Source organism: Mesocricetus auratus, unplaced genomic scaffold, assembly GCF_017639785.1.
Source record: "Mesocricetus auratus isolate SY011 unplaced genomic scaffold, BCM_Maur_2.0 Super-Scaffold_4256, whole genome shotgun sequence".
In the NCBI taxonomy this organism is placed as follows: domain Eukaryota; kingdom Metazoa; phylum Chordata; class Mammalia; order Rodentia; family Cricetidae; genus Mesocricetus; species Mesocricetus auratus.
In genome coordinates this window covers 97,135,317-97,149,136 of record NW_024429182.1, presented here as the reverse complement: position 1 = coordinate 97,149,136, position 13,820 = coordinate 97,135,317, and the positions used below count along the sequence as shown (strand labels likewise).

At 39.0% G+C, this 13,820-nt stretch overlaps 1 protein-coding gene across 2 annotated transcripts in view; it reads left to right on the top strand.

The window, feature by feature from the left end:
• The window catches only part of Fchsd2 (FCH and double SH3 domains 2), a 208,542-nt gene that overhangs the window by 184,090 nt on the left and 10,632 nt on the right, over window positions 1–13,820 (top strand). For both annotated transcript variants that reach the window (XM_005074012.4, XM_005074013.4), the window contains one exon: window positions 10,727–10,858. In XM_005074012.4, coding sequence (XP_005074069.1) covers window positions 10,727–10,858 — 132 coding nt within the window. The remainder of the gene's footprint in view (window positions 1–10,726; window positions 10,859–13,820) is intronic.

Sequence of the window (13,820 nt, the reverse complement as noted above, 5' to 3'; positions counted from 1 at the left end):
AACCTTGTATCCTGCCACTTTGCTGAAGGCATTTATCAGCTCTAGGAGTTCCCTTGCAGAGTTTTTCGGGTCACTTATGTAAACTATCATATCATCTGCAAATAGTGAAAGCTTGACTTCTTCTTTTCCTATTTGTATCCCCCTTGATCTCCTTTGTTGTCTTATTGCTCTAGCTAGAACTTCAAGTACAATATTGAAGAGATATGGAAAGAGTGGACAGCCTTGTCTTGTTCATGATTTTAGAGGAATTGCATTGAGTTTCTCTCCATTTAGTTTGATGTCAGCTGTTGCTTTACTGTATATTGCTCTTATTATGTTCATATACGTTTCTGTTATCCCTGATCTCTCTAGGACCTTTATCATGAAGGGGTGCTGGATTTTGTCAAAGGCTTTTTCAGCATCTAGTGAGATGATCATGTGGTTTTTCTTTTGTAGTTTGTTTATATGGTGGATTACATTGATAGATTTTCTGATGTTGAGCCGTCCCTGCATTCCTGCGATGAAGCCTACTTGATCATGATGGATGATTTTTCTGATGTGTTCTTGAATCCTATTTGCTAGTATTTTATTGAGTATTTTTGAATCAATGTTCATGAGGGAAATTGGTCTACAGTTCTCTTTCTTAGTTGTGTCTTTGTGTTGCTTGGGTACCAAGGTAATTGTAGCCTCGTAAAAAGAGTTTGGCGGTGAGCTTCCTGCTTCTGTTGTGTGGAGCACTTTGAAGAGTTTTGGAATTAGCTCTTCTTTGTATTTCTGGTAGAATTCTGCATTGAAACCATCTGGGCCTGGGCTTTTTTTTTGGTTGGGAGGCTTTTGATGACTGCTTCTATTTCGTTAAGGGTTATAGGTCTGTTTAGATTGTTTATCTGTTCTTGATTTAGTTTTGGCAAGTGATATCCAGGAAATTTTCCATTTCCTTTAAATTTTTGAATTTTGTGGAGTACAGGTTTTCAAATTATTCCCTGATGATTCTCTGGATTTCCTCAGTGTCCGCTGTTATGTCACACTTTTCATTTCTGATTTTGTTAATTAGCATGCTCTCTCTCTGTCTTATGGTTAGTTTGGACAAAGGTTTGTCTATTTTATTGACTTTCTCAAAGAACCAACTCTTTGTTTCATTGATTCTTTGCAATATTTTCCTGGTTTCTACTTGATTGATTTCAGCCCTCAATTTGATTATTTCCTCGCGTCTGCTCCTCCTGGGTGAGTTTGCTTCTTTTTGTTCTAGAGCATTCAGTTGTGCTATTAATTCTCTAGTGTGACTGTTCTCCAGTTTCTTCATGTGGGCACTTAGTGCTATGAACTTTCCTCTCAGCACTACTTTCAGAGTGTCCCATAAGTTTGGATACGTTGTGTCTTCATTCTCATTGAATTCCAGGAAGTCTTTAATTTCTTTTTTTATTTCTTCCTTTACCCAGGGATGGTGCAATTGTGCATTGTTCAATTTCTTTGAGTTTATAGGGTTTCTGTGATTTGTGTTACTGTTGAACTCTAATTTTAATGATAAGATACAGGGGGTTATTCCAATTTTTTTGTATCTGTGGAGGTTTGCTATGTTTCCTATTATGCGGTCGATTTTAAAGAAGGTTCCATGTGGCGCCATGAAGGTATATCCCTTTGTGTTTGGGTGGAATGTTCTATAGATGTCTGTTAAACCCAGTTGGGTCATAACTTCTTTTAGTTATTTTGTTTCTTTGTTAAGTTTCTGTCTGGAGGTCCTGTCTAACAGTGAGAGCGGAGTGTTGAAGTCTCCTACTACTAGTGTGTGAGATTTTATGTGCAATTTGAGCGTTAGTAATGTTTCTTTCATGAATGTGGGTTCCTTTGTATTTGGGGAATATATGTTCAAAATTGAGACTTCATCTTGATTGACTTTTCCTTTGATGAATATGAAATGTCCTTCTTCATCTCTTTTGATTGATTTTAATTTGAAGTCTAATTTGTTAGATATTAGGATTGCTACACCCACTTGTTTCTTGGGTCCATTTGATTGGAAAGTTTTTTCCCAACCTTTTACTCTGAGGTAACGTCTGTCTTTGACATTGAGATGTGTTTCTTGTATGCAGCAGAAGGTTGGGTTCTGTCTTTGTATCCATTCTTCTAGTCTGTGTCTTTTTATAGGCAAGTTGAGACCGTTGACGTTGAGGGATATTAATGATCACTGATTGATGATTCTTGTTTGTGCTTGATTTATTGGTAGTGGTGTTATTGTGTGTAGGTTCTCCTCCCTTTTTCTTTTGGTGTTTGGTAAAGTGGGATTATCTATTGCCTATGTCTTTGTGAGTGTAGTTATCTTCGTTGGGTCTAGGTTTTCCTTCTAGCACTTTCTATAGAGCTGGATTCATGGATACGTATTGTTTTAATCTGGCTTTGTCATGGAATATTTTGTTTCCTCCATCTACGGTAATTGAAAGCTTTGCTGGATATAGTAGTCTGGGCTGACATCCTTGTTCCCTTAGCGCTTGTAGTACGTCTGTCCAGGATCTTCTGGCTTTCATAGTTTCCATTGAGAAATAGGTTATAATTCGGATAGGTCTGCCTTTATATGTTACTTGGCCTTTTTTTTAAGCTGCTCTTAATATTTTCTCTTTATTCTGCCTCAAGTTCTGTTCTTCAGTTTATGGTGACATCAGATGTGAGGCACAAGCTTCTTTATGCTCTGTAGCAGCCCTGCTTCCAGTCAGTCAAAACGACTGCTTGAGCCAGCACCCTCTGAGGATGGATTATGTTGAGCAGGCATATATCCTCACCTTTGCTTCCTTCCTAGACATATTAGAGGTGAATGGGATGCAGTCTTTCCTCATTGTTTAGCAGGTGAGGGAGCTAACAGACCTTTATAGATCTTAATGGTATATGACAGTATGTGACTAGGTCTCTGTGTGGCAAACTTTAGGTCATTTATGTCACTCCTCTCTGGATTTCTTAGGGAATATTAGGTTAACTAGCTCTTACAGTCTCCTCTAACCCAAGAAATTTTTACTCTGTGATAAACTATCAATCAGGAAACCTCATTACCAGCTTAGGAAGAGTTTGCCCATAAAGAAATGTCATCTGAAGTAGCCCTTGATGGACTTAAGTAAGAGCTAAATAGAAGCTGTGCTCCTGAGTGTGAAGAATGAAATAAATGAGAGGTACATAGGGGCTCCTAGACATCAGCTCATCAGGAAGTGCCAGCCTCTTGGGAAGCAGTACTTTGCAATCCTTCCCACCTTTCCTACCCTCTAGCCAGTCTTACAGAGCCTGTGTATTCCCTCTTTCAGCATGGAGGTTACATTTTATAGAAGATAGATCAGTTATATTACTAAACAAAACCTTAAGTCATAAAATAGCTTAATGAGATCCCGGTATTTATTTAACCTTTTCCTTAAGTAACACTGAAATAATTTCAGAAAATTTTGTGCCCCTTCAAACTGACAGCTAGCTGGCTGAAGAACATGAGGCTGAACTAACACATTCTGGCCCTCAAATATTTTCTTCCATTGTAGATGCCAACAAAAGCATTAGTCAGTTGGGGAACATGATGACTATCACAGACATTAACATTATAGCTAGAGTGTCTCATGGAAGGTAAATGTTATTAAACTACATAATCTGTTTGTCTTAGAGAACCATACTTACATGATCATTCTTCCTCCTACCTCATGCTGTTATATAGAATATAGGATTGGGAGGAACAAAGAAAAGAATCCCAAAATGTGGTGGCACATTGAAAAAGAGAGTTGCAGGGTGTGGTGTTATGCATCTTTGATCCCAGTACCTAGGTGGCAGATGCAGATGGATCTCCTGAGTTCAAGACCGACCTTCAGCTCAGACTACTTAGTGAGTTACAGGCCATCCAGGACTACATAATCAGACCAGTCTGAAAGAGGGGGGAACTGAGAGACAGATATTTAGTTGTTAGGTAACTAGAGCCTACATGTAGCTACCTGAAAATGGATTGCTGCCAGTGACACCCTGAGGACTAAATCACTCATCCCTCCCTCCTCTTATTTGTCTGCCTTCTCTCACTTAAATCCATACCCAGCTTATAACCTAGCCTTGAAATTTACTTAAGCATAATAAGAAAGGCTAATTTTCCATAATTTTTTCAGTCTAATATTCTTATCACTGGATAATATTCATAGTCATCCTCTTAGAGTCCCTATGATCATTCTGTGTAGCATTTGCATATGTAAATTGTTCGTTCATATGCCTGGCTTTTATATTCATGGAATCAACCAATACAAATCAGAAAGTTTTGGGTTTTTTAAATTGCATTATACTGAAAATAGAGATTTTTCTCTGATCAGTATACCTTAAACATGTATACAATATAGCAACTGTTTCCATTGCATTTAGTGTGTTAGATATTCATAGGTTAGGTTATATTTAAATACTATACTATTTTATGTAAGGGACCCAAGCATCCCTGTTTAAGATTGGGTATACTTTTATTCTTCCTAGTCTCCTTTTTCTTAGATTTTCTGATCATAGCTGACATTATCAGCATGACTTTCCTCAACAGTTATACCAGGCGCTTTACTGTGCAGCCTCCCTAAGGATCTGACATTTGCAGAATTGCAGAGAAATAAATCCTGACTTAAGTCATCTTGAAGACTGTGCTGAATAATGTGGTTGAAAAGCAAGGAGACTGATGTCCTTAACCTTTACTCTCCAATCTGCCTAATAATCCTCACAGTCTGATAGAATTTATTTTTAAAATATGAAAACCTGTTTATGGGCTTGAGCTAATCCCAATTAAAAGAAAGAATGGATTTCTATATTGAAACAAATAGAAATTGTTAAAAAGAATATTCTTGAAAAAAAAAAAACCAGTTGCTTTCATGCTTATAGTACTTTCAAATGGACAGCAGTCTTTTTATTGAACTAAGTTCCACGATCTAAAAAGCCCACACTTCTGGTGAAATTGGCGTTTCAAATTCTAGGAAGATCAGTTTAGTTCACTGCAGTAAATGTGACTTCAGTCAGTCTCTTTATCATGAGACCCTTTGCTGAGTACTGACTATGTATCTGAGTTAATGTCTACAGTTGAGAGACCTTGTCTAACTTGCCAGTAGCCGAGATCAAAAAGAGGATGGAACTGAAAATTCTCACTGCTAAAAGAAGTATAACCAGCTATACTATTACAATTTTTTAACTTTCAGCATAGTCATAATACACTATAATCCCACTAATAGGCATATATGCAGAGGAAAGTGCTTGTCACCAAGCTTGGTGACCTCTGTTTGATGTCTGGGACCCATATGGCCGAAGGAGAAAAATGACTTCTGAAATTGCCCTCTGACCACTATACACACACACACACACACACACACACACGCACGCGCACACACACACACCATAATTTTAAAATGTTGATCTCATAGAAGTAAAACTGAGTAGTGTTTCCCTGAGGCTGGGACTGTTAAAAAGCAAGGGTATAAGCATTGGTCAAAGGATACATAATTAAAAGATCAGAAGACTGAAACTCAAAAAATCTGTTGTGTCATAAAATCACTATAGTAGAGAGTTGGGGAGATGGCTTCATGCTCTTCCTGAGGACCTAAGTTCAATTTCCAGCATGTAACAGCTTATATAACCCCAGCTCCAGGGGAATCTGACACCTCTGACCTCGGGGCACTTGCATTTACATGCATATATACATATATATGTGTTTGTATGTGTGTGTGTACATACATGATTAAAATAATACAAATCTTTTTTTTAATCACTATATTTACCAATTTACTGTATTCTTCCAATGCTGAGAAAAATACTGCTAATGTTTGTGATCATATTCTTGAAAAAAATAGTAAGGAAAGTGGGTGCTATGTGACCTCACCACAGAGATGTGTGGTTGAATAAAGTGTGTATGTGCATCTGAAATCACTAGAATATCCAACAAAAAAAGAAAATGAGCTAGATAGGGTGGTACATATAATCTTGGCTACTTGAGAGGCTAAGGGAGGAGGGCTTTGAAGCTAACCAGGGCAGCCAAAACAAAATAAATAAACAAAAAAGGTAGTAATATTTTCTTTAAATATGGAATGATATATACATATTATCAATATTATTGTTAAAATATTTATTTGTGTATAATTGCAGTTTTAGGAAATTACTAATTCATATTTGTAAAAGCTTAATTTTTTTCTATTTTAGTTTGGTTTTTGGTTTTTTAAGACAGGGCTTTTCTGTGTATCCCTGGTTGGCCTGGAACTCACTATGTACACCAGGCTAAAATCAAAATCAGATTCATCTGCCTCTGCCTCCCAAATGTTGGTATTAAAGGTATCTGCTACCACTGCCTGCCTAAAACTTAATGTTTTATCCATTTTTATTTCTATGGAAAACAAAAATTAGTTTCTTCTTTTTAAAAGTGTGCTGGAGAAACAGCTGGGTTGCTAGAGTACTTGCCTAGCATGCATAAACTTCTTCAATCCTGAGTACCACCTAAACCAAATGGGGTGGCACACACCTACAATCCTAGCACTTAGGAGATAGAGGGAAGAGAATCAGAAGTTCTAGTAGATCATTTTCAGCTATGTAGTGAACTGGCACTTTAGGTTAGTTTGTATTTTCTGGAGTTTATATAAAGAGACTCATATCTATTCTTCTGTGAGGAACTTTGAAAACTCAGTGTAATGATTTTGAGGATCACATACTATCATTTTGTGTTAACAGTTCATTTATTTTCATTGCTGAGCAGTATTGTGCTGTATAGCTAGGTGTTTACTCTCCTTCTACCCATTGTGGACATTTGGTTGTTCTGGGCTATTACTTCTTTATTATTATTACTTGTTGTAATTTAAATCTTGAATTTGGGTAGGATAAGTACTACCAACATATGATTTTGACAAGGCTATATAGTGGGGATATATTTAGTGTCTTGTTGCTTGGTGGCCTGTGTCTTGAAAACTTTCATATATTTTGGCCATATTTTTTATGTTACTACATTTATTTACTGGAAGTGGGACATCCCATGTTTATCAAGTAGAGGTCAAAGGACAACTTGCAGGAGTTGTCAGATCACTCCTTCCACAATGAGGGGCCCAGGGATTGAATAAAGTTCAGGCTTGATGACAAGCACCTTTACCGATGGAGCCATGACCAATTTTTAAAATTGTTTCTGGCATAAAATTCAAATCTTGTCCCTAGTATTCCATCTTGCTTTGAAACAGACATTTATCTACTTAGTCAGTACTTAAAGTAAGGTCCTCTGCTCTGTGGTCACTTCTCTGTCCAAGGAGAGTTCAAAGGTTCTGCTAGTCAATTTTCTGCTAGTAGCTGCTTCCCCATGTATTGGGTGTCAGCAAATTCTTCATCTGATTCTCTGTGCCTCTTAAAACCAGCAAAAGATAATGACTTGCTAAGTGCCTCTCATTTGCCAAGTGAGTGTTAAGGGTTTAAAATGCGTTACCTCCTCTAATCCTTATGATAGCCCTGTGAAAAAAAATAGTTGTCTTCGTTAGAGACTGAGGTCACTGAAGTTTAGGAACCCAATGACTTGCCCATAGTCACACAGCAAGTGAGTCATACAGTCATTATTCATATCCAACCTGTCGGCTCACTGCTTCCTATCTGTGAGAGCACCACAAAGCTGAAGGTGCCAAGTACCAGAGGTCAGCCACTATAACAACTCCCAGGGGTTCTTCTCACTGCCCTGCAGGAAGAATAAGCATTTTGCAACAATTAAGGAAGGAAAAATGTTAGTATGGCTAAGAAGAATTGTTTTGATAGACGGAAGAAAGTAAGGTTGAGGATGTAGTCCTTAAGATAAGAGACAAAGGAAGATTGTGGTGGGTCAAGAAAACACAAGAGCAATGAAGAGGATGGAAGAGGGAAAAGGAAGAAACCAGTCTTAGATGTTGTGCTTCAGAGAGCTGCTAGAGCCAAGCAGAGCATCTGACCCTGCTCCTGTTGTCACTAAAGCCTTCTAGTCCTTTCTGTGAAAATCAGAAATGAACTGAAAACAGAGGAGGCAAAAGGAATGTTTATAGCAGCCCATGCTAGCAAGGTATCTAGACTGATTCCCAGTACCAAAGCACAGTACATATTAGCATTCTGCATATAGTTTTAGAAACTTGTTCTCACCCCATTTTTATAAATGTCTGAGTATTTGTGAAATGCTGTAAAATGTCTGTAACTTTTCCTAGGGTGTGAAAGCAAGTTCTTCTGAACATATAAAATATGTTTAAGGGACTAGAGAGATGACTCAGTGGTACCAGGCGGTGGTGGCGCACGCCTTTAATCCCAGCACTCGGGAGGCAGAGGCAGGTGGATCTCTGTGAGTTCGAGACCAAGCCTGGTCTACCAAGCGAGTTCCAGGACAGGCTCCAAAACAATACAGAGAAACCCTGTCTTGAAAAACCAAAAAAAAAGAATGTTTGCTTTTGCAGAGGATCTAGTTCCCAGCACAACAGGTATAGCTACCATGAGCTTCAGGGGATCTGATGCCTCTGTCTTCTGTCTAGTATACATACATACACACACACACACACACACACACACACACACACACACACACACACACACACTTAAAAATTAACATACTTTTTTTAAAAAAAAGAAAACTCTAATGGCCCTGGTGGCCCTTACCTATAATCTGATTACTCAAGAAGAAGAAGCAGAGAATTCCAAGTTTGAGACCAGCCTGAGATACATAAATTTCAGGCCAGTCTGGGATATATCGTTAGACTCTGTCTCAAATAAACAACCAAATGAAAACGGTAAAACTCTGAACCTTGTAAACAATAACTCTGGTAAGCCACCATCAGTCCCAACAAATGCTGTGCAACTTTATCTCTGTGACTTTGGCTACTCTGCACACTACTTAAAAATGAAGTGGTGTTTATCCTTTTGTGTATGGCTTATTTCACTTAGCATAATTTCTTCAAGTACATCCATAGAGTATCATGTGTCAGCCAGCATTCCTTCCTTTTTAAGACTGAGTAATAGTCCATTATATGTGTGTACTGTGTTTCATTTACTTATTTTTCTGTCAGTGGAACTTCAGCTGTTGTTATATTGCTCCTGTGAACATCATTTTGCAAACATCTGTTCACATATGTGCTTTAAGTTCTTTTAGGTGTATGCCCAAGGACATTTCTGAATTTTGTGTGATTCTATGTTTATTAAGGAAAAATTATACTGTTTTTTACAGCAGCTGTGCCATTTACAGCCCCACTACCAGTGTACAAGTTTTTAGCTTTTACATCCTCAGCAACACATGCTCTCCTCTCTCTCTCTCTCTCTCTCTCTCTCTCTCTCTCTCTCTCTCTCTCTCTCTCTCTCTCTCTCTCTCTCTCCCTCTCTCTCCCTCTCTCCCTCTCTCCCTCTCTCTCTCATTTCTCTGTTTCACAGAGATCTGGCTGCCTCTGCCTCCCAAGTGCTGGGATTAAAGGTGTGTGCCACCACTGCCTGGCTCTTTTCTCTTTTCTTGATGATAAAGACCCAAATGAATGAGAAGTAGCTTCTCTTTGTGCCTTTGCCTCCCAAGTGCTGAGATTATAGGCATGTGCTACCAAGTGTCGTCACCCTGTAGCCTAGACTGGCATCACACTTAAAGCAGTCGTGACTCAGCCTCCTGAGTGCCGATATTACAAACATGATCCAGCATGTGTGGCTTTGTTGAGGAAGTGAATGAATTTGCTTGCTTGCTTGCTTGCTTGTTTTGAGACAGGGTCTCTTGTAGCTTATGCTGTCCTCAAACTTGCTATATGACCTTGAATTTCTGATCCTCTTGCTTCTGTCTCCTAAGTGTTGAAATTGCAAGCATGCATCACCGTACACCTGGATTATGGAGTGAGGAAGATGGAACCCAGGTCTAAATGCATACTAGACAAGCACTCTTATAAACTGAACTGCATCTCCAGCCCTTTCATTGTGATTTTGATAGTGTCTTTCAGAAAAGAGTACTGTATCATATTTAATTCTGCTATTGGTCATGGCTTGAACCCTGTGTTGGGCACTAGATTTTCTAAAAACAATGTGAATTTGCATTTCTTCCTGCCATTGTTATGAGACTGTTTCTCCTGTTCATTGGTAACATGTAGGAATCTTTATTTCTTCGTGTTAGCATTTAAAATGTTAAAAGGACTTTGCTAGCTAGCATTTAACAGAAAAAATTGAAGGGATACTGATAAATTACTTTTTAAAATACTGGAAAAAGTTTGTTTGTAACAGGGTTACATTTAGTCCAGAACCCACTACCTAGCTAAAGCCAGAGTTTAATTCTAGCCTCCTTTCCCAAATGCTTGAACTATCCTGTGTACTACTGAGATGTTTTATTTATTGTTGTTTGTACATGCTTGTGTGTGTATGTATATGTGCACACAAATGTACCATGGTGTGCATGTGGAGGTCAGAGGACAATCCTTGGGAGTTGCTTCTTTCCTTCTACCATGGGATCTGCTGATGGAGCTCAGGTTGTCAAGGTTTGCATGGCAAGTACTTTTACAAAACCAGAAGCTTACCAGCCTGATATTTTACGTGTGTGTGTGTGTGTGTGTGTGTGTGTGTGTGTGTGTGTGTGTGTGTGTGTAACTGCGAGTGACCTGAAACTATGTAGATTTTTAAACATCTCTGGATGTTTTAGTATGTAAAATGCCGGTGAGGACAGTCATTTCTGTGTGTGGTTGAATTGATGAGTTAACGTTTTGAAACAACCAGATTTCAAGTGGCTCTTTTCCTGTTTTCTACCGTTTTCATGAAATAAGTGAAGTAGCCAATGGCTTCTAATTTTTCCTAGCTTAATGCAGATGCTGAAAGAGAAGAAGAAGAGTTTGAAGACAACATGGATGTTTTCGATGACAGCAGCTCCAGCCCTTCTGGCACTTTAAGGAATTACCCACTTACCTGCAAAGTTGTTTATTCCTATAAGGTTTGTATCTCTGCCATATACTGGTGATAGTAAATTATGCCAACTCTGAGAATTTATGAGACTCTCTGCTCACACTGTACTAGCTGGTATAAAGCTGCCATCTGTTGATAACAACAGCGTAAAACACTGTCTGTAGCTGGATGGTGTTGGTGCATGCCTTTAATCCCAATACTCAGAGTCAGAGGCAGGCAGATCTCTGAGTTCAAGGCCAGAGACCTATAGAGTGAGTTCCAGGACAGCCAGAGCTATGCAGAAAAATCCTGTCTCGAAAAACCACTGACTCTGTTGTTCTGAGCTACCCAACTATACACTGGGTCTCTGCAAGATCTAGTGCTTTGTTTGTCTTAGAGGTTTCTTGGTTTGTTCGTTTGTTTGTTTGTTTTCATTTATCGTAGGAACCGTATCTACTTTGAAGACTAAGTAACACTTCCATAGCAAAGCACTGAGCATGTACCTGGCATCTCATAAACTCTAAGTGGCTGGAGAGTTCATGCCCCAACTTGCATAGACCTTCTGTTAGGATGCCCCCCAAGATTGAGACCAGAAGAAAAATGTCTTAGAGTGATTGTAGGAAAAAATCCAGCCCAGTAGCCAGTGGCTGCAGTTTAGACTCCAAGAGCACTCAACTCCTTCCCCTGAATCTCTTTGTACTGCTCACTCCTTCTGCCTAGAACTGTTTCCTCAAGTCTTAGCTGCCTACTTCTTTACTTTGGAGCCCTGCTCAAAAAGCACCTTCCTTGCAGGAGAGATGACTCAGCAATTAGAAAGTTGCCCCTACAGAGGACACAAGTTCAGTTCCCAGCATCTACATAGAGCAGTTCACAACCACCTGTAAGTCCAACTCAAGGCTTCTGGTCTCCAAGGGCAGCTACACTTATACACATAATTAAAATAAATCTTTTTAACAATATTTTTCCATTAAGAAAAAAGAAGTACCTACTCTGGTCATCCATAACAGCCTACTCTGACCCATCACTATCTTTCATTTCCTCTGAACAGTCACACACTGCTTAACAGTGGGAATGCATTCTGAAGTGTCAGGCAAACATAGAGGAGCTTCCAGAGCCTGACTGGAGAGCCTACTACTTACTGAGTTGTATGCTTTATATATTTTACTACTGCTCATTAGACCGTGATGAACAAAGCACATGAGAAGTACAGAGCTGGTGTCAGCCCGCATGCTGCTTTACAATAAACGTTTGTGTGTGTGACAGATTCTCATGGAGCCCAGGTTAGCCTCAAACTCACTTGTAGCTGAGGATCAACTTAAACTCCCAGTCCTACTGCCTCTACCTCCCAAGTGTTGGGATTGCAGGTGTGCATCTCCAGGCTCAGCTCTATGGTAAAGTTTTTTTGTCATTGTTTTTAAGTAGAAGGAGTGTATTCTAATAGATCACTCAGCAGAATGTGGTAGAACATGTCTAGAATACCAGCACTCAGGAGACTGAAGCAGAATGACTGAAAGACCAGAGCTTATCTGAACTACAAAGAGTTCCAGGCCAATCTGAGTCAAAAAGAAAAATAAACAAAAAATATAGGCGAAGAAAGAAATAGGGGAAATAAGTAAATAGCACAGTAGATTCATTGCCATATCCTATTATCAAGTGCTGAGTATTCTACATAACTATATGTGCCATGTTTAGCAACATAGGTTTGTTCATGTGATCACTGCCACAAGCATGAGTAATATGTTGCACTATGTTATCATGATGGCTACAACATCATTAGGTGACAAAGTTTTCATCTCCATTGTAATTTTATTTTTGAGATGGGATCTCACTCTATAGTCTATGTAGAAGATACCTTCAGACTTGGGGCAGTCCCCCTGCCTCCACCTTCCAGGTGCTAGGATTACACACAAATACTACCATACCTGACTTTCATTGTAATCTTACATGAGCATGCCATATGTTGGGTAGTCCACTGCTGACCATAAACCCATGAAGCACATAAATGGACATTTATGACTAGCTAAACTTTATCTTATGTTTTCATGTTTCTTTGTCCGGCTCCTCACTGAAGATCCATAGCACCAGAAACTTTGCCTTATCTGTGTGTGTTCAGCACCTGTGACAATGCTTGGGCACAGTAAATAATTGTAGAATGAGTAAATGAATGATACAAGGAAGGCATGAACAAATGAATCCTCCTCTGACCTCTCTGTGATAAAACACAGTAGAAGAGGATAATGCCAAAGTATAGAGAAAATTTTCCATCTGTTCTACACTGATACCCCACCTCAACCCCATGTACTTAATGTTGGCTACATCTACTACTCAATACCAATAATTTCTGGACTTTTTTGAGACTGTCATACATTAAACACATAGTACTTCTTGTTTGCTAAAAGGGTTAGAGCTTTTACCAGTGTGGGTTATTTTGATAATCTTCTGAAATTTGAAGTCATCTTAGAGATACTTAGAAAGGTCTTCCAAGGTATAAAGCCAAAGCTTCAAGTATTTCTTGATGTTATTTCCTTTTGTTCTATTTCCTTGAAAGTTCCAGAAAGATTTGTGATACTTAATGGAGAGTCCTAAGTGCCCAGCTGATTTCAGACACTGACATTCTTCCCCATCTCTTCTTTCTGCTGACATATCTGGTCTTTTCCCTATGGGAAATCTGTAGGTAAATCTGTCTAGGGATCAGAAGTTTGTCTCAGGGGTAGAGTGCTTCACTCTCATGCAAGACTCTGGGTTCAGATCCTCAACCTTTGGCCCTGTGCTTGATTCCCAGAATCCCCGTGATACAAAAAGAGAACTGACTCCCAAAGTGTACAGACACATGTAGACGAAACTCACATAAAATTTGTTAAAAGAACTGGGTGTGATGGTTCACGCCTTTAATGCTAGCACTCTGGAGGCAGAGGCAAGCAGATCTTTGTGAGTTCCTGTCCAACCAGAGCTATGTAGTGAGACCCTATCTCAAAAACAAACAAACCTTGTTATAAATGTCAAATACAAAA